Here is a 22372-nt window from a genome sequence, read left to right on the forward strand (position 1 = left end):
TTGAAAAAGCAAACGTCTCAGTCACACATAAGTATATACATGCAATTTAGAATGTTAAAGGACTCAAGACTTGTCAAACCAAGTGAAATAGAATTTGTGACTGTTGCCAGTGTCATGTAAATAGCACCTGTGAAATCGTGATCGTAGCCACTGGCAGTAGCATGATCTTTGAATGTTGGGCCTCAAGGAGGCGAGGGATGGTTTGGTGAAGCACAGTCTTCGAATGTTTGGTCTCACAGAGGTGATGACAAGTGATCAAGACCTTTGCTGTGCTTGGGAAGACTTGCCAAACTAAGTGAAATCATAGTTGTGGCTGTTGCCAGTGTCATGTAAATGGCACCCATACTAGTGGCACATAAAAAGCACCCATTACACTCTTGGAGTAGTTGGCGTTAGGAAGGGCATCCAGCCATAGAAACCATGTCAAATCAGACTGGAACATGGTGCAGCTCCCTGGCTTACCAGTTCCAGTAAAACTGTCTAACCCATGCCAGCATGGAAAGCAGATGTTAAATGACAATGATGATGAGTGATTGAAATCCTGGCCATGCCCATGATATTTATCAGACAAAGGCAACCTTTTTCAAGAAATGGGCCACATAGACATGGCTCATCATCAGATGGGCCCCACTACCAAAACAATTCAAGGTAATTTTTCATTTGCATGCCATTCAGAAAGTTCTGTAGGTCACAGTTCACCCATGATTGATATGTATTATGTCATCATGCCAGACCCTCAGTGATCACTTCCACTATTAAAAGTGAAAGTGGTTGTAATAGACAAAAGGAAACTGTGAGTGGTTCCTCATGTCCAAACAATAAAGTGAAGCTGATTCGGGGAGTGGGGGGGGGGGGGGAGAGACAAAGAGTATGGAATCAACTTCATTATTTGACTGGTACTTATGCTGTTGTGACTGACAGTCAATTTAAAACTTACTAAATGCAGGCAGGAAGAAAAGCCCTGCAGCATCAAGGATCAATTTACATAACCACTTGAGGGAGTGATGCACTCTCTCATGATCTTTGGACATGAAGAAACTTCCATCAAGAGCTCAGAATAACAAGAGGTCAATGAAATAATTCTGTGTGTGTGTGTGCTTGTATACATATGCCCTTGTGAAGGCTTGTAGCATGTTCAGTATCTGTATTCATTAGCACACACACACATATATACATATTCATATAAGCAAAGAATCTTCTCAAATTCTAGCCAACTATATACACCAGAGGCAGCCACCCTGGGCGAAGGAATTGGATTTTAAGTTTTCATTTATCTGAGCACTACTCTGTGGATATCTGCACAACACTTGCTTTGTGTTCTCCAGTACACTATGTGTGTGTGTGTGTGTGTGTGTGAGTGTGTGTGTGTATCTTTTGTCATTTTTTTAATCTTTTACATGTATCAGTCATTAGACTGTGGCCATGCTGGGGCACTGCCTTGAAGAACTTTTGGTCAAATGAATCAACCCCAGTACTTTTTTAAAGCCTAGTACTTATTCTATCAATCACTTTTTGCTGAACCACTAAGTTACAGGATTGTAAACACACCAAGACCAGTTGTTAAGCAGTTGTGGGGGTCAAGCACAGACAAAAAACACCACACACACACATGGGCTTCTTTCAGTTTCCATATAACAAATCCACTCACAAGGCTTTGGTTGGCCCAAGGCAATAGCAGAAAACACTTGTCCAAAGTACCATGCAGTGGGACTGAACCTGGAACCATATTGCTGGGAAGCAAACTTCTTACCACACTGCCATGTGCAGGCATTACTAGGTGGTTAAGTACTGTTATAAACCCACTTCAAAACATCCAAAATGGAATCTCATTGAACTGATGGCATTTTTGTATTACTGCAGGAGGAATAAATTTGTAAATGATCAATGTTTGGAATCCGTAATAGCAGATTTTTGGTCAAAATGTGAAAATTTTGGCAATTTGTTTATTTCTATTTTTTCCTAACCACATATATTGCCCAAAAATATTTTTACTAAAAGATAATTTGAATGTTAAAGAATGAGTTTATTTTGGCAAGGAAGATACTGCACTGGATTGTGTTTTTCTTTTTCTTTCTCCCAATGGACTTTAAGTATAGAGGAAAGAATTCATAGAAGCTTTGTGGTAATTTAGAACTACACAGCGTGGGGAAAATTATGCTGATTTATTACATGGAAATTCTGAAACACTGAAAGATTAGTGCTGCATTCAAACATGTACATGCTGATGAGTTACAAGAACAGCTGGTGATGGAAGGACTTTGATTGATGTGTATGAGGTGGTTTAAAGATGTATTGTGGAAAGGAATACAGTTTTATAGATAATATAAATGGAAAAAATTCTTGAGTGATACATAAACTTGCTTAAATACTGTCCACTAACGATGATAATGCCAAAAAGGATCTGACAAAAATCAATCATCTTGTAATTGTAGCAAAATTCACAAACAAGAAATTTAAGGTAAAAATATTAGAGATGGCATGGTTTTTTTTTTCAAAATCATCATTAACATCTCTTAGCTCTCTCACAATTGGATCCACAAATTAATGATGCAGAATTATTGACCTAGTGTATAGAACAGGAAAAACAAACTGAACAAGAAATTAATGAAGCAAAGAAAGTGCAATCCATCACTGCTAGTTTTTTACAAACCTGAAATTCAAGGAGTGGTCCATACACAAGCATGCATGAATTAGAGAACACCCTCCCAACAAGAAGTGAAATGAGTGATATAATTGAGAAGACAGAATTGTTGTAATCAGAAACACCCATCCCATTTGAATGACAAGAAAAAAAATATCTGAACTTTTCCAGTTGATAAATCTAACATGAATAAAGGCTGGGTATTTTGCTTGTGCTTTACAGCAATGATGAATTTTAATCACAAGTCAAAACTAAACTAGGGTAAAAAAAGAAAAAGGAAAATGTAAAGAGGGTCTGAAAAAGTCCATCATCAACAGCTGATCTCTATTTTGAGTTTAAAACGTATGTAACAAGTGTACAAAAATTTTATGTCAATATATTCACTGAACAAGGTGGCAAGCCAGCAGAATCATTAGCATGCCAGGCAAAATGCTTAGTGACATTTTGTCAGTCTTCATGTACTGAGTTCAAATTCCATTGAGGTCAACTTTGCCTCTCATCCTTTCAGAGTTGATTAAATAAGTACCAGTTGAGTACTGGGGTTGATGTAATTGACTTAACCCCTCCCCTGAAATTGTTGGCCTTATGCCAAGATTTGAAATCAATATAATCATTGAACACTGCCACTCCCAAACTAAAAGATTATAGACTTTATTATTTTTAATTAAATATGGGTGGAGAGAGGAAACAGAATAAGAATAAAAATTAACATTGTATCTTCTGGTGCTTAAAATATACAAAATAATTCTATGATCAACCATTTAGTTAGCAGTTTTATATATATATGTTGAAGCATGGAATAAATTACGCATGTCAGTCGTCAACTATCAGGACACTATCCTTCTGAAATTCCATGCTTTCTGCAATCTGTCAACACACGATTCCTGACATGATTACATATATTTCCATCTCTATGGCTCTTTCACTATGAATTTTGCCATGCTTTATCATATGTACTCTGCATGTAGTTTTGGTTATTGATATTATGTTCTTTCTTGCCTTACTACTGTTTTGTCACCCGTTTTACCCTTTCCTGATGAGTTATAGGCACTTGAGCATTGTATAGAATAAACTTGTTACGACATATGTGAGTGATTGTGCATGTGTTCCTCACACAGTTGCTATGTCATGTGAATGACAAATTTACAGCAATGTGAAATTCCAGTTTGGCATTCAGAAAGGAAAAAGTAGATACTGGAGCTCAATGCAGTCCTTGGACTCATCGTGGCCTTTCAAACTGTTCATCCAATGCCAACAAGGAACCTGGACATTAAAAGATGATGATGAATGATATATATATAAATATATATAGGCGCAGGAGTGGCCGTGTGGTAAGTGGCTTGCTTACTAACCACATGATTCCGGGTTCAGTCCCACTGTGTGGCACCTTGGGCAAGTGTCTTCTACTATAGCCTCGGGCCGACCAAAGCCTTGTGAGTGGATTTGGTAGACGGAAACTGAAAGAAGCCTGTCGTATATATGTATATATATATATATATATATATATGTGTGCGTGTATGTTTGTGTGTCTGTGTTTGTCGCCCTAGGATTGCTTGACAACCGATGCTGGTATGTTTATGTCCCCGTCACTTAGCAGTTCGGTAAAAGAGACTGATAGAATAAGTACTGGGCTTACAAAGAATAAGTCCCGGGGTCGAGTTGCTCGACTAAAGGCGGTGCTCCAGCATGGCCGCAGTCAAATGACTGAAACAAGTAAAAGAGTAAAGAGTATATATATTACTATAGAAAGAGAGAGAGAGAGGCACCTGTGCTGGTAACATGTAAAAGGGCACCTGTACCAGTGACATGTAAAAGACACTCAATAAACTCTGTAAAGTGGTTGGTATTATAAAGAGTATTCAGCTATAGAAACCAAGCTGAAATAGATGACTGGAGACTGGTGCAGCTCTCCAGCTTATCAGCTCAGGTCAAACCCATGCAAGTATGGAAAATGGACATTAAAATGATGATGGTGATATATGTATGTAAGTATGTATGTGCATGACTTAGTGGTTAGGGTGTTGCTTATGACACTTGTTACCTTTTCAGTTTCTGTGATCTTTTGAAGCTTCTAAGATAGTGTTTCTCTTCATTTCTTTTGCCTTATTTACAATTTGATTTATGTATATTCAAACAAACCCTTACATCTACATACATGGAAAACTATTAGTAACATCTACTTTTTTCGAGTACAAGACAAAGTGGGAGTTTGTACATGGTTACTCAAATTCTTAAAAACAGTAGTGAAATATCTGCCAGTCTAATACTTTACTCTTTAAAAGAAAATGAAGGATATATGGTTTGGAAATAGGAAAGAATGGTCATAGCCGGAATGCTTTGATCATAGGTTTGCTTAGGAATTGTGCTAGGGTTAAACATTACCAGTTATGAAGGAACAGAACAGAAATTAATCTGGCAGGAAAATTTTCATTAAACTGGAAGACATTAAGCGAACAAATACAATATATTATCACAAGTCACACACACATACATGGATTGTTATATACATTCACAGGATCTGTTAAAATATCAAATGTATGTGAACATGTTAGTATATAATTAGTGTTTCAGTAAAATTGAACAAAGAAAAACCAAAGCGGATCTACATCTGCTTATGAAAGGTTATTGGTGAAATAAGGACGAAGGTTAGAATAATTAAATCTATTAAGAGAGCATGCGTGTATGTGTCGTTAGCAGGATTATAAACTGGCTGTAGTGAGATAACAGTAATGGTTTTTAATGCTGGCAGAGGGTGACAAATTGTGGCGGGTGGGAATAGTCAATTAAGTCGATAATAATGTAACCATTGTCAGATTCGGTAGAGTGTAAGAGAAAATTTCTCGCGATACTTAGTAACGCCTATTTATGTTTTGAATACAAATTCTGTCAGGGTCAACTTTGCCTTCATCCTTCCGGGGGTGGGGTGGCGGGTGTGTTGATAAATATGCATCAATCTAGTATTGAGGTTAATACAATGAACTATAACCTTCTCTGTAAATTTGGCCTTGTAACAGTTTCAGAAAGTGAATATTATCAATACATATAATATGCTGCATGTCTTTTTGTATATACATATATATATTTTTTTATTTGTTTCTGTCATTTGATTGCAGCCATGCTGGAGCAGCACCTTTAGTCGAACAAATCAATCCCAGGACTTATTCTTTGTAAGCCTAGTACTTATTCTATTGTCCCTTTTGCAGAACTGCTAAGTTGTGGGGATGTAAACACACCAACATCGGTTGTCAAGTGAAGGTAAGGGGGCCAACACAGACACACAAACATACATATCATCATCATTTAACGTCTGTTGGACAGTTTGACTGGGCTGGCACACTGGAAGGCTGCACTATATATATATATATATATATATATATGACAGGCTTCTTTCAGTTTCTGTCTACCAAATCCACTCAGAAGGCTTTGGTCAGCCCGAGGATCTAGTAGAAGACAATTACCCAAGGTGACACGCAGTGGGACTGAACCTGGAACCATGTGGTTGGTAAGCAACCTACTTACCACACAGCCACTCCTGCGCCTATACTTTTTTTGTGAGTAACACTTTAGTGTTTGAGGCTGTTGAATTTGTTTCACTTTATAATACTCATACTTTCTAAATCATTCAACATGAGCTGTAGTCGTTCGGTTTATTTTTTGTATTTATCTCAAAATGCTTAATGAAAATTTTCTAAATTATCCAATAGTGTTTCTACACTCTTGCTATAACAGCATCTTTACTTAGTTATTCTGTTTGTCTTTTGTACATTCAGCTTCATTCTCTTATCTTTGGTAGATGGAAACTGAAAGAAGCCCACCATATGTATGTGTTACTCATGTGGGTAGCTAGGATTGTACGTATATTTATGTAATACATATACATTTATATATATATATATGTATATACATATGTATGTGTGTGTGTGTATATATATATATATATATATATATATATAATATATATGCATCTATCATCATCATCATTTAATGTCTGCTTTCCATGCTAGCATAGGTTGGATAGTTTGATTGAGGACTGGTAAGCCAGGAGACTGCACCAGGCTCCAATCTGATCCAGCAAGGTTTCTACAGCTGGATGCCCTTCCTAACGCCAACCTCTCTGAGTGTAGTGGGTGCTTTATATGTGCCACCAGCACATGGGCCAGTCAGCCAGCACTGGCATCAACTATGCTCAAATAGTTCTTTTTACATGCCACTGGTGTGGGAACCAGTCAGGTGGCACTGGTATCGGGCATGACTATGATTTTACTTGACTCAGCAGGTCTTCTCAAGCACAGCATATTGTCCGACGATTGAAGGGTACTTTTAAATGGGCAGGCTATGCAACATTGGCATCAGCCATGGCTATGATCTCACTTGACTTGCGAGGTCTTCTTAATCACAACATCTCCCCAAAGGTCTCGGTTTCTTGTCATTGCTTCTGTGGGGCCCAACGTTCGATGGTTGTGCTTCACCATCTCATCCTATGTCTTCCTGGGTCTACCTCTTCCACTGTTAGGGTGTGATACTTCTTCACACAGCTGTCCTCATTCATATGCAACACATGACCATGCAACGCAGTGGTCTATCTTGTACACCACATCTGATGCATCTTATGTCCAACTTTTCTCTCAGGGTTCTTACACTGTCGTATGCACACTGGCATTACACATCCAGTGGAGCATACTAGCTTCATTTCTTTCAAGCCTACGCATGTCTTTCAGCAGTCACAGCCCATGTTTCACTGCCGTATAGCATGGCTGTTCACACACATGCATCATACAGTGTACCTTTGACTCTGTGCGAGAGGCCCTTTATTACCAGCAGAAGTAGGAGTGTAAGTGGCTGAGCACTCAACAGATACACATACCCTTAATGTAGTTCTCAGGGAGATTCAGCGTGACGGAATCTGACCGGGCTGGCACTTCAAAATACAGATAGTTCCCATTTTAGCTAGCTGAGTGGACTGGAGCAACGTGAAATAAAGTTTCTTGCTCAAAGACACGACGTGCCGCTGGCAACCAAACTGACGACCTTACGATTGTGAAATGCCTTTGTCACAAAGCCACGTATAGAAAGGAATAAACAAGAAGTGATTATGTTTTTCACAAGAAGAATTTGTGACATAATAATACCAACAGCCAAGTTTTCTTGACTAGGAGATAAAAAGATAATAATTAACCATGTGGAGAAATACGTAAAGTTAAATCCCTTCAGCTATACACTGATACTTATTTTAAGGACATCGAATTGATGAAAGAAAGGCTTGAGTTGGTTCCGGCATGATTTGTAACAAGAACAATGAGGTACTGATCCTATTAAGCGACGCATCTAGCTCCACCGAAATGACAAGCTGCTCATCCACTCCCATACACACGGAATTGAGCAGGCTACATGACTCCTGAAGAAGTCTTCATGCGATCATTTTGCCTGCTAGAAATGACAGAAATAAATCTTGCTCAAATTTATCCTTGCCATCTTAAGAAATGGGAAGGACACATTGGCTAATGTAGTCTTAGATACACTATACCCAAAAAAAAAAAAAGACAGGTTGGTCATAACAAGAATGCCTTTGATTATATCAATCAGGGCTGACTCGGAATTTTGACAACTTAGTTTTCTTAGCAAGGACGATGAAAGAATTGAAAAAAACCCCCGCAAAACATGAAAGTAAACACGAATTAGGGAACCTTTACATTATCGTAGAGCTTGCTAGAAATAGTAGCCGAATTACTGTCAAATCACACCCGACAATCTTAGAAAAGGACACGTATAATGAGGAAATCGGCTCCAAACACAGGGGGGGGGATGGTCATGGCTGAAAACTTTTGAACATATGATCAAGGTTGAGCTGAGGGTTAAACATTAACCTCAACAACTAGCATTAGTGTCACTGTGTCAGCAAAAGCCAATATAGTAAAATGAAGAAAGCCAAGTTTTGTGATAGAGAGGAAATAAAAAGTTGACTTCTCTAAGGCGGGCTCTTAAATCATTAATATTTCTTTATGTAGCCTATCAATAAACCACACTTCGCAAGAGAACAAAACACAAGCTAGAACCTGATGTAACCGTTGATAAAATTTTATAACTGAAAATATTCTCGTGTGCTGTGGGAAGAGAGTTCTGATGAAGAAGGGCTCAAATCGGAAAGGTCTTTTCTCAGGGCACACATACTGTTCTCATTTTACGAATTCTTGAGAAAATTGTCGAATTTCAACTTCAAGTTTTAAAGATAACAAAGTAAAGTAGAAAAGAACGGAGGCACACCTATGGTCGGTAATACTTGGAATTATCAACAAGGTTAATACAAGACGAAATATTTCCTCTTTCAAATTATTCTTTAGATCTAGGTTAGATCGAGCAAAACTATTCTGTCTTTAGGCACGGCGAAAAGTAACTTTTCTTTTCGGTCTTAGAATACGTTGTCTTATTAAAACTAATAAAGCAAAGCCATTGTTTTTTCAAGTCAGAAGAAAGAAAAAAAATCGATTAAATATTGTATAATACTGATACTTATTACATCGACCTTGGAACGATAAAAGGCATTGTCGACTCCAGAGAAGATTTCAAGATCTTTTACAGCCCTAATTAATTTCTTATATTGACATAAGTTCACAAATACACAATCACTTGGAACGGCCCTAGAATATATTTGTTAACTGTTTAATGGATAAAGAGAAAAGACAAACCCCTCGTGAAATCTGAACAACCATATGCTAACAGTTTGTTAGTAATTAAGGCATAAACTGTCGTTTACAATACATAAGAATTCAAATTTAGAGAGGAGAGAGAAAGATGACAGTAAGCCTTTCTCAAATGCCACTAGATCACATGCGAGGGCGTTAGACACCATCTGCTGTCCTGTAATTTCCTTACAATGGCACAGCACCAAACGAAAGGGCTACACACCCTTAAATAACAACAGCAACAAGTCAGAATATAAAATGAGTTTGTATTGTAAACGAGTTGTTGCTTTTGCGACCTTGAGGCATAAAGTAATAATGTCCACCTGATATATGAAAGTACCTGAGACTACACACACAAAATCTGTGATGTGTAACAGCGGAAATAATAGTGATTATATCAATCTTTCATCTATCGCTATTCCATTAAAATATTAACTTCAATAGCTTTCCAGAAACGACAAATTTCTCAAAAAATATATACAAGTGATAAACAGCTACATTGGCGCAATACTACAAATATTAAGCGACGATCGACACCAGGTGTTGTTAGCTCCGGGTTTGCTTCGATGAAGCAGATCAAAAACATTAAAACACAAACTAATGTGGCAGAGGTAAAAAAATACGCACACCACCCGTTTTCGGTGTAACCTTAACTCTAAACACCGGGTGTACATATTCTTTACTTTCGCCAACTAATGTATTCTTCCTGCTTTTTTTAGAGGGTTGGATGCAATTTTAGTGGTCCCCTCGCTAGTTTGAATCAACACCAGTGCATGTATCTTACACGTGTGTGTGTGTGTATAAACATCTGGTATTCATTTTATCGATCCTAGACGAGAAAATGATAGGGTCGACACAGCAGGGTTTAAATGATAAGTCTGCATCAGCGGAATTTGAACTCAGATTGCAGAGCAGACGAAAATGAAATTGTAGCGATAGCGATATGACAGTATATTGACAGTAGTGTATGAAACTCAGCTTTAATAAAATAACAAGGCAATCTTCAGTGAAAGTAAAAGTAATTATATCATAAAATATATCGTGTGGGTGGAGAAAAACGCATGATCAAAAACAATTTATATAAAAAAAAGAAGAAAAATTACTCGAAAATTACAATCATAATCCAACATTATTTTACTGGTTTTAGACAAACAAGCACCGATTTCTTAATTTTGTATCATTGAGGAAATTAATGATTTCAACTAAGAGACCCTTCCCTATTTTGTATGTGCCAATGCTAAAACTCATTATTACTAGACTTATTTGTTTATAATGTTTCAGTTAGAAAACCACCCTTTATTATCCAACTGCATAGCTAACACACTTCAATATATACCCCATAGGTACTAAACATGTGTGGGACCTATTATTCAATATCCAGAATTTTCTGAAAAAGCAGATACAATGAAATCAAAGTGTAATATTCAAAAAGCAAGCCAAACAATTCTTCCGATTATTTAAGTTAGGATTTAAAAAAAAAAAATGTGGTATTTTATGAAGAAATTTCTCACACGGTCTCAATCTTTTCAGCTCTGTGAAACTATTGCCGTCTTCTTGTTTCTATGTCTCTAAGTTAGATATCTGAATTCCAAGAATAAAATGAAAAAATATCCCGCAAAAATTAGGTCCTAGACATATTGGGTTAAACGGCCTCAAGAGGTGGTGCCGATAAATGTGTGAACATCCAAATCTACATTCACATATACAAATATATGAACATACATCTGTATAAATACATTACATACACGAGTATTTTTCCATAAGTATATGTATACAGTTATATACACATGTATAAATGAACTGTGTAAATATATATATATATATTATATATATATATATATAATATATATATATATATATATATATGTATATATATATATATATGTATGTATATACACACACAGAGTTCATTTATACATGTGGGTGTGTATATGTAAACATACATAAACATAATTGTATATAAAGAATTTTTACACATGCACTTACAGAATACTGAAGAAGACTTATTATAATGCTAGAATGGCATGTAATTAGGAAAAGAAAACAAACTATATTCGTTTTCAATAATTACATCCTGTTGATGGCAGGAAGAACGAAAGTAGGGGACAAGTCCGTTTAATGAGGACGTCAATATTGTTATGAATCATTACTCATGCTGTAGAAAATCTGGCCATCATGATTTAAGAAAAGAGAAGAAAATGTGAAAACGGGTACAAATGAAATAGAGAAAAATAAAAGAAATCACACACACACAAATAAATAATAGCCGGTAGTAGTTCATTTAAGAACATGGTTAATTGCATGGCATTACTAATTAGAACTTTCAGAGATAATTGAAATTATAATTAATCTTAGAATAACAACGTTTTGTGAAATGGATTAAAAAGATTGTCTTCACAAATTATAGTGGTGAATATATTTGTACGTCGGTATGCATGTGTGTATATTACACACATACAGATAAATACATATATAGACACTTAAATGTACATATAAACATACATATACGTATACACACACCTTCCATTACAAGGGTAAATGAAGAAAATTGTAACGGAATCAGATTGTAATCAAATTTTTTATAGTAAAACTATTTTGAAAAATGAAGAGACACCAGATGATCGAAGGAATACAATAAAATATATACACAATATAAATATGAGTATATATGAGTAGATCTACCAAGGCTTTTCTCTCTCCCTGTTTAAGGCATTGCTAATTTGACAATTCTAAGTTGAAGTTAAAGAGTGGATGAAAGTAAGAGCTCGATTTCGGCTATTCAACATCTAAAATTAAATTCTAAAACACGATCGAAGCAGCAATGCCTGTAGAAACAATACATAAGTTCTATATAAAACGAAGTACAATATGTAATTTGAAATACACAAACTGAACGGTGAATGTGTTTTGAAACCATTAACACAGAATGAAAAGTATTACACACTCACATACAAATTTATTACATACGTTTGTGTATTATGAGTTGACCACAATATTGTGTGTGTGTATATATATTTGTATACACACACATACATATATGTTCATTCCGACAGGTATATTTTACATAACAATAAAGACTTCAGTTTTGATTTTTAAAAGGAAGATTACACAACCATATAAGTATTACTACATTGATTTTGACCGGGACTTCAAGTTTCGCCTAACGGCTTGTTCAACTCACTTTTAATATTGATTCTTCCTACGACTAAATGTTTTGTTTTTTTTTTTGTAATATCACCCCACCCATGTTAACATGTGTAATTACACTTTATATAGAGTGTATGGAAGATGGTGAGATTATAAACCTTTTTTAAAACTAACACACATTCATGTATGTCCACCCCAATTTCTCAAGAAGCACCAGCTCAATAAATAAGATATAAAAAAAAACTTGAAGATCAAACCAGAATGAATTCGAAGTTTTTTTTTTTTTAAATGGGAAAGAATGAAAGACAGACAGGACCAAAATTGGTTAATGTTGGTCTTGTTGGAAGAAATTATAAAGAAAATAGCCCAAAGAAAAGACTAAGACAATTCGAAAAGCAACACCCAACCTTCCAGGAAACATACTGGACTGTCTCAAGAATTATCAAGATAAACAATTTAAACGTTTTAGTTATGATGAGAGCTTTAACAAAATCAAGGATCATATTAAAATTGTAGTGAAAATGTTACGACTACAGCTGTAATATTTAGAAACTCAGTTATAAACGTATATATATATGTATATGTATGTATATATATAAGTAAACATATCTATCGCTATACACCTCTTTTTCTTCATTTATGTATATATGTATATATCTATATAGCTACCTTGTTTGTTGTCTGTTCTACTTAACTTGTCTGGATCGGCCATTTTGCAAGTGTTTTCTCTCACCCACCTCTTACTTCTCCTCTTTCTTTCCCCTTCTGCTTTTGTTGGTGTTGTTGTGTAAAGAGAGATGATGGTGGAGGTGTTAACACTGTCAATTGCAATAGTGAGGGTGTGTGGTGGTAGCAACGAGTAGTAGTGTAGTGAAAGCTATGGTGATGGTGGTGGTGGTGGTGGCGGTGGCGGTGTGTAGAGCAGTGATAAGAGAGGTGGCAGGAGAGTGTAGTATAGTGATAGGAGTGATGATGGTGGCGGTGGGTATTAGTAGATTCTTATGATGGTGGCGGCGGTAGTGTTAATTATGGAGGTAGTATTTATGATAATGATAGTAGTGTTGGTGCTGATGATGTTGTTCGTGAAGGTTGGAGGCGAGCAGTAATGGTAGTACTAGTGGTCGGTGTGATAGTATGAATTACGGAGGCAGGAGAAAGACAGATAGTTAGAGAGAGAAAGAGGAGGAGAGAAAAAAGATAGAGAGAATACGAAAAAGAGAAAAAGGAACAATTGAGAAAGTGAGAAGGAAAAGCAAGAAAATATAGAGCGAGACTTAGAGAGATGTGACAATGTGTTTCAAAATTCCTCTATTTTCAATTCTCTATACTACCCTCTCTCTCTCTCTCTACACACACCACACACACATATATACATATATATATATATATATATATATATATATATATATATATATTATATATATATATATATATATATAATTTATATACATACACACACACACACACACATATATATATATAGAAGATAGATAGATAGATAGATAGATATAGATATATAATACTCACACACACATTTATATATATATATAGAGAGAGAGAGAGTGTGTATATATATAATATATATATATATAGAGAGAGAGAGAGAGAAAGAGAGGTGAAAAATTTCTTTACAGTAGCTAACACATATACCTGTATCTGAGTTTGTGTGTGTGTGTATGAACGTATGTATGAAGAACAGTAGAAAGAGCTAAAGAGCATAAAAAGAAGCAACAGAGGAGAAAAAAGGGTAAGGCGAGAGAGAGAGCGAGATAGTGCACGTGTATGTATTTAATAATCCCTTTTCTGTCATACACTCTCTCGCTCTACATACATACATAGAAATCGAGAGATTGCGACACAATCACAAACATATGCTTTTTCTATTCTCCCGTGTCTTTAAATTTATTTATATATCAATTTCACTTTCACTACACACACACTCACACACACACACTAATTATTTAGAGAGAGTGTACAGGAAAATAATTTGCAGCACAAATGTATTCTCTAAGTGTGAAAGACACACATATGTATACATATATAATATTTATATACACATATAAATATATATATATATATATATATATAATATATATATATATATATATATATATATATATCTATATATATATATATTATATATATATATATATATGTACACCATACGCGCGCGCACACACGTGTGTGTTTTTTGCGCGTGTGTGTGTATATTTCAGTGGTTGGTTGATCGTAATCAAAATTCAGAGTTGCATCGATACACCAAAATTGAAAGCAATCTGAGCAAAATTAAAGGCGGTTGAGAAACACGAGATCCCATCATCTCAAGTATAACTCTGAGTATCGCGAGTTACGTGATCAACGTTACTCGAGCCGCACAGTATATGGAGTAATAACCGTAACAAAAAGTAAAAGAAAAGAGAGAGAGAGAGGGGGGGTAATATGAAAAGTAAAGGAAATCAACGAAAATGAGAAAACGTGGAAGAAAGAACGGAGAGGAAGTAGAAAAAATGCGAAGAGAGCAGGTTGTGTAACGGTTGTTCTGCTGTCACTTCAAGAAAATCGTCGCTACTTATATATATATATATATGGCTTAGATATGACTACTTCCGTCACCACCGCTATTGCATGTTAACGCGGTTCGACTTACGTAGTCAGTTGGCCTGTTAGAAATAGCAGCAAAATATCCCTCGAATTGCGGCATACTGTCTTACTGGAACGCCAGAGTTAGATGATATTAGTTTTAGATCCACTATGTCTGTAAAATAAACAGTGGTATGTATGGGCACGGCTGGAATACTTTTGGTTTGTGGATCTAGATAGATCTGCTGGAATTAACGACTGACCTGCGGTTAAACTGCTATTACAAAATTTATCGCCATAATCGTATACTTCGCTGCCAACTGTCACGAATACTACCCTCTTTTTCTCGCTATCAACATTAACACCATCATCAGCATGTCCCCGCACCACCCCTCACGCACATAACACCAACGATATTGTCACAAACACAATCATCATCATCATCATTATCATCAGCTGTAATACCATCAAATATTGACCACCACCACCACCAAAACCAGCATTGAGTCTCGTCTGTCGTAGCCCTTTATCATTTTAGGCATCTCCATCTCACGCTAACGACTGTAGTAATACTAACGATGGTACATTACTCTAAGTAAAAACTATTATAACGGTTGTTATTATTATTATTATTGTAGTAGTAGTATTGATAGTAGTTGTGGAAATAGTTTATTATGTGTAGCAGTAGAGTTGTGGTTTTAGTAGTAATGGTAGTTGTGGGGGGAGGGGTAGTAGAAATGGTAGTACTAGTAATGGTAATGGTAGTAATAGCAGGAGCAATGATTGTGTTAGTAGAAGCAGAGGCAGTAGAAGGAGTGTTAGTAATGGCAGTTATTTTTCGTTAACCTCATTTTGGTTTGGATTGGGTTGACTAGACCAAGGACTGAAATCACTTTAGTTGTGACCAATCTGTCTGTTTTAAGGACTACATTATCTAATGTGTCCTTCTTTGTTTAAGTCAGTTGGGGGAAGGGGCACTGATTTGAGGGAAATTTGGTTGCTATTTCTAGCAAGACTACAGACTAAACAGAAATTGTGATTCCCAACTTTTCCTATGCTTTCACATGACTAAGTGCTTGATTAATTTTTGTATCCCTTACAAAAGTAATATCACATTTGGAGATGAAAAGAAAATTTTCAAATAACTAATTAATTTTTCTTTAATTGAATCACATAGGAAAGAACATGTTCTTAATATACCAAATAGAACATAGTCAAATTTGAGAGTAAATTAATTTTATTTTCAATAATGATTTTAATAAATTTTAATGAAGTATATACTTTCACTCTTAGTTTCACCCATTGAAACTGCATTTTATACCCCCAGAGTGTGTAGGCATCCCAGGTTAAGAACTTCTGTTTAATCATGATAATATTTTATGTTGTTAGTAGTAGTGATTTCTCAGGGTATCAGCTTTGAAAGTGTTGAGGGGAGCTAGCTCTGAATGAAGGTAGTGTCCTTTGTCTTTGTGGGCCTTCTGAGACTCTTGAGATTGATACTGGTTAATGTTCAGCTTAGATCAGTCATGAGAAAACTGCAGACCATGAAATGGTACACCTAACGAAAAATTATCTTGGATTATTTTAGCAGTGTAGCTCTAGCCTGCCTGATGAAGAGCCTTGTCTCATGCGACCCACTTCTTAGAAAAAGTTGCCCATGCCTGGCTTAGACTGTTATTATCAATGACTGCAGGAAACCATGTACGAGGAGAGAATCTTAGAGAGCTGATGTTCTAGGAACAAATGACCAAGTGTAGTGGTTAGCAGGGTCTAGTGATGTGAATGATGAGAGGTAGAGGGATGAGTAATGCGTAAGTGGGAGACAAGCCATCACTAAGGAATTGAGGCCACTGTGGTAGCTGTAGAGAAGACACAAAGTGGACATAGCACATATGCACCAGAAGTTGGTGTTTGTGAGTGTGATTTTGTGTCAGTTGAGTGGCTTTTCTTTGGATGCAGGCTAAGATGTCACTGTGTGCAGCATGCAACACCATCATCATTCCAGATGTAGGGGAAGCACTGCATTATGGATCTCAGCTGAAATTAATAGAGGGTCAGTCATTGCTGACAGCTAATGAATTAAGAAAGCATAAAAGGTCAAAGATCAAGAGATGCAATCAAAAACCAGGCTTAGTCAAGGAAAGAAGTGCCTGTGACCTTCACAGATGCACTGAGACTGGTAATATAGCTGATGTTCAATTTCCAACTTTTGAGAGATGGTCATGCCTCTTTGTTTCTTTATGATCATCATTGATGTAAATTAAATGAGAATTACCATAGTTACAAGAAGGAATATGATACAGTAGGGTCTCTTTTCGAACAATTTGTAAGCAATAACTCCAAGAGGTTTTAAGTTTTAAAAGTATGAAGCAGGGGAGGTAACTTCAGTGAAGTCAGCTGAAATTTTTGGAAAATGAAGATGAATTCAGAACTGAATTGTTGATATTACTGACAGGAAGCTTTAGGTGTAATCTAGTGATAGATATATTATGTGCTTTTACACTTTTGCTGGTTTGTTTTACTAGTCTGTGGCCATGCTAGAGCTCTAATCAATTATAACAACCACAGTATGTAATTTTAGGTGTATTTCTTTGGTTGACTTTTGAAGGATTGACTTGGACCAGATATGAACTAAAAGCTTAAAGGGATGTAACCAAATATTGCAAGGGTTTTTTGTCTGCTACTCCAATAATTCTGTCATCTAGCACCTTTTATAATACTATTGCAGGGAGCTTCTATGTGTTCGCCTAGCCTGCTAAAAATACAGTAAGAACTTCAAATCACAAACTTCCTGACTCAAAAATAAAAGAATGAAGTACAGATTGGCTAATGTATCCCTTGATGTATTATGTTTGGAAATAAGACATAATGGTCAGTAGAAATGTCTTTCATTCTAGGCCTTGCTAGTCTAGTCTATTAATTTCTCATTTAGCCACATAAAGGAATAAACTTATATGATATTCATGTATTTTTAGTTCCTCTTATTTTTTCTCTTTCAAATGGAATGGAGTGAAGTGAATTGGAGTAATTCCAATAAAGAACTGAAACTGGCATGTAGTGGGGTGAAGTTTGAAGAAGGATGAGGAAAAAGGAGATGACAGAAGTGGTGAGAAGAAAAGAAAAAAGAAAAACAAATGAAGAAATGTGAAAGGAGGGGAAGAGCAAGAAGTAAAAGAAATAGTTGGGTTAGTTTTAATACTTTATCAGGAAGAAGAGCTGTGCCCATGATCCCTTTCAAGGCCTCTGAAACTGGTGTGGGAAGGATGGATGTATTCTTAAACCAGAGACATGATCTGAATGTTTGTAACAGGATGGAAATCTACTAAAGGTGCCTAAGGGTTTGGTGACAGATATTAAGTCTACTACCCAAGTTGGTCATGGTGGGATTTGAACTCAAAACATTATGAACTGAAACAAATAGTACCTGATGATTTCATAATTCCACTACTTACTACTCTTGCCTGGTACTTTATTTAGCAACTCTGAAAGGATGAAAATCAAAGTGGATTTTGGTAGGGAGTGTTGTTGTTTTATCCCACATCAACCTCGATAGAAATAAGGAAAAAAAAACCCTATGATCAGAGGCATTCTAGCCATGACCAATCTATCTTTTTCCTATGTGCATGGAACCCATGACTACATTATCTGTTAAGTGCTGTTCTAGCATGCTGGAGTTTTATTTCTGAGTTCTCTCATTGCTATTCCTAGCACATTGAGTGGCATCATAGAGGCTGTCTTGTTGGCTCAAGTGTGGTTAAGTGGGAAGGAAAGGGAAACTCAAGAAGAGGAAGGCAGATATAAGTGAAGAAGCCAAAAATAAAATTTAAAAAACAGAATAAAAATCAAATAAACTAATAAATATGCCAAAAGAACAAGTAGAAATTGGAACCTAAAAACAAAAATGAAAGAAAAATAAACCACAAGAAACTAAATGAGGTGAAGATGTGATTTGAAACAAAGGCTGAAAATATATGTTGTTTAGAAAACAAAATACTTCAGGAAAACATCTTAAGAGGTCATTCAAAAATTTTCAGTTCAAATTCAAATGAAATCAACTTTTCCTTTTCATCTTTCTGGAGTTGATAGAATGAGTATCTGGGTTGATTTAATCAACTGCTTTTCTCTCTAAAATTTTTGGTCTTTTGTTAGAAATCTTTATTATAATTATTATGAGGTCAGTGGGTTGGCAGGATTGTTAGAGAGTCAGGTGAAATGCCTTGGACTACTTATTCTGCCTCTTAACATTTAGAGTTCAAATCATACTGCAGTCAACTTTGCCTTTCAAGATTTGTGGGGTTCAATGAAATGAAGTACCGATTAAATACTGGAGTTGATTGTTTTGACTAACACCACCCTCTCAAAACTGTTGGTCTTGTGCCTAAATTAAAAAAAACAACCTATTATTATTGATATTATTATTAAGGCAGTTAACTGGCAAAATTGTAGGTATGCCAGGCAAAATGCTTAGTGGCATTTTATTTATCTTCACATTCACAAGTTCAAATTCTGTGTAGGTCAACTTTGCCTTTCATTTTTTCAGGGTTGATAAAATAAAGTAACAGTTGGGATAATCAACTTATCTCCACTTTTGAAATTGCTGGTAGTGTGCCAAAATCTGAAGCCAGTATTATTAAGGTGGAAAAACTGGCAGAATTGTTAACACGTTGGGCGAAATACTTAGCAGTATTTCCCCTGTCATTATGTTCTGAGTTGAAATTCCACGGAGGTCGACTTTACCTTTCATCCTTTCAGGGTTGATGAGTTAAGTACCAGTGAAACATGTAATTGACTAGTCCCCTCCCCGCAAAATTTGAGGCCTTGTGCCTCCAGTAAAAAGGATTATTATTATTATTGTTATTATTATTAAGGTATCAAGCTGGCAGAATTGTCAGCACACGAGGCAAAATGTTTAGCATCATTTTGCCTGTCTTTACATTCTGAGTTCAAATTCTGCCGAGGTTGACTTTATCTTTCATACTTTTGTAGTTGATAAAATAAGTACTAGTTGAACACTGGGGTCAATGTAATCAGTTTCTCTATCCCCTCCCCTGAAATTTGGCCTTGTGCCAAAATGTGAAACCATTATCATTATTATTATTAAGGTGGCAAGCTGGTAGAATCATTAGTGCACTGGACAAAATGCTTAGTGGTATTTCATCCATTATATTCTGAGTTCAAATTCCACTGAGGTTGACTTTTTCTTTCATCCTTTTGGGGGTCGATAAAATAAGTACCAGTTGAGTATAGGGGTTGATGTAATCGACTTACTCCCTCCACCAAACTTGTTGAACTTGTCCCAAAATTTGAAACCATTGTTATTATTATTATTAAGGCTGCAAACTGGCAGAATTATTGGCATAATGGGTAAAAGGCAGATCAGCATTTTGTTCATCTCTTCATTTGGGTTCAGAATCTGCAAAAGCTGACTTTGCCTTTCATCCTTTTGGGGACGATAAAATGAGTACCAGTTGAGCACTGGGGTCAACATAATTGATTTACCCCACTCTTGAATTTGCTAGACTTGTGCCAAAATTTGAAACGAATATCTAGTCATGGTCCTTTCATCCTGTGTTCAAATCCCTCTTTGGTTACCTTTGCTTATCATCCTTCTATGGTCAACAAAGTAGAATACCAGTCAAGTACTGAGGTTAATTTAATCAACTGACCCCTTCTCCAAAATTTAAAGGCTTGTGCTTATGATCCAAAAGGAAAAAAACAACAACTTTGTTATAAGGAATTCAATGGATGACAGAATTAGTTTAGAAAGCTTGGTTAGGTGCAGCTGTACTTACATATCCATATGTTCTGGTTTCAAAAACCCTACTGAGGATGACTTGGACTTTCATCTTCCCAGGTTCAATAAGACAGGTACCAGTCAAGCACTGTTCCCTCTAAGCTATGTGTATGCACATACAGACATACACATTTTTGCAACCAGCACACACAAAGAAAAAACTTCATTAATGTGCACAAAAAAGTTTGTTACCCAAAGTGAAGTGGTACTAAGTAACTGATATGGCAGGTAAATACGGTTTATAATAATGTAAAAAACTAGTATTAATTACATGATGTAATATCATAGATGCTGGTGTGGTTTTGAGGGAAAAAATTTAATTCCCAACCACATGGTTCTGGGTTCAGTCCCTTGTGTAGCACCTGTGGCAAGTGTCTTCTATTATAGCCTTGGGCTGACAAGAGCCTTGTGAATGGATTTGGTAGACGGAAACTGAAAGAAGCCCATCATATATATATGTATGTATGTATTTGTGTGTCTGTGTTTATCCCCCTACCATTGCTTGACATTAATGTTGGTGTGTTTATGTCCCTGTAAATTAGTAGTTCAGAAAAAGAGACCAATAGAGTAAGTACTAGGTTTACAAAGAATAAGTCCTGGGGTTGATTTGTTCAACTAAAGGCAGTGATCCAGTATGACCGAAACAAGTAAATGACTGAAACAAGTAAAAGAATAGAAAAAATAAAAGAATATGTATAAAATAGGAAATTTTTATTGGTAAATCTCTTACTGAGATACATTCAGTAATGTAAAGATTATTTGCCAACATAACATGGCATTCGTGGTTTACAAAGAATGTTACTGTTATTTAGCCTCAGGAAGCATCATCTCCAGCTGGCTATATGACACACTATCTGTGTCCTTATATTTTCCAACAAGGGAGTTTAACATCCCTACTCAGCACAAAACAATATCTGTGTATTGTAATTTCTGGGTTATTTCCCTTCATCAGCGTAGAATAACTGTTCGGCTAGAGGTGGTGCTGCTAAATTCTTGTTTGAACAGATAGTGTGTCATATAGCCAGCTGGAGACGATATTTCCTAGGGCTAAATAACAGTAACAGTCATCCTAAACCAGGACTGCCTCATTATATTGGCAAATAATCTTTACTCTAGAAGTCTGGTGCAGGCTCCTGCCTGGCCAGTTCCTGTCCAACCATCCAACCCATGCCGGCGTGATGATAATGATGATGATGTATATGTTTTAATGTTTAAATGTCTGGTAGTAGTTTCATACAATAACACATAATAATCCTTTTCACAAAAGGCACAGGGCCTGAAATTTTGGGGGAGGGGACTAGTTGATTACACCAACCCCAGTGTTTCACTGGTACTTAATTTATTGACCCCGAAAGAATGAAAGGCAAAGTCAACCTCAGTGGAATTAGAACTCGGAATGTAAAGATAGATGAACATGCACTAAGCACTTTGCCCAGCATGCTAACAAGTTCTACCAGTTCACTGCCTTAATAATAATAATAGTGGTAATAATAAAAATAATAATAATAGCTGCATGCTCCTTTGACCCAC

The 22372-nt window shown here is 36.1% G+C and overlaps 1 protein-coding gene across 4 annotated transcripts in view; it reads right to left on the reverse strand.

Annotated features, from left to right (window-relative positions):
* The window catches only part of LOC115209743 (dual specificity mitogen-activated protein kinase kinase 4), an 88719-nt gene that overhangs the window by 52102 nt on the left and 14245 nt on the right, over nucleotides 1-22372 (reverse strand). Inside the window, exon 1 of one of the 4 annotated variants that reach the window (XM_029778251.2) lies at nucleotides 13138-13338. The exons of the other annotated variants lie outside the window; for them this stretch is intronic. Within the exon in view, the coding sequence (XP_029634111.1) occupies nucleotides 13138-13180 (43 nt within the window). The 5' untranslated portion in view covers nucleotides 13181-13338. Of the gene's footprint in view, nucleotides 1-13137; nucleotides 13339-22372 lie in introns of those variants that run through there. 4 annotated transcript variants of the gene reach the window in all.

The sequence above is a fragment of the Octopus sinensis genome, linkage group LG3 (genome assembly GCF_006345805.1).
Source record: "Octopus sinensis linkage group LG3, ASM634580v1, whole genome shotgun sequence".
Taxonomy (NCBI): Eukaryota; Metazoa; Mollusca; class Cephalopoda; order Octopoda; family Octopodidae; genus Octopus; species Octopus sinensis.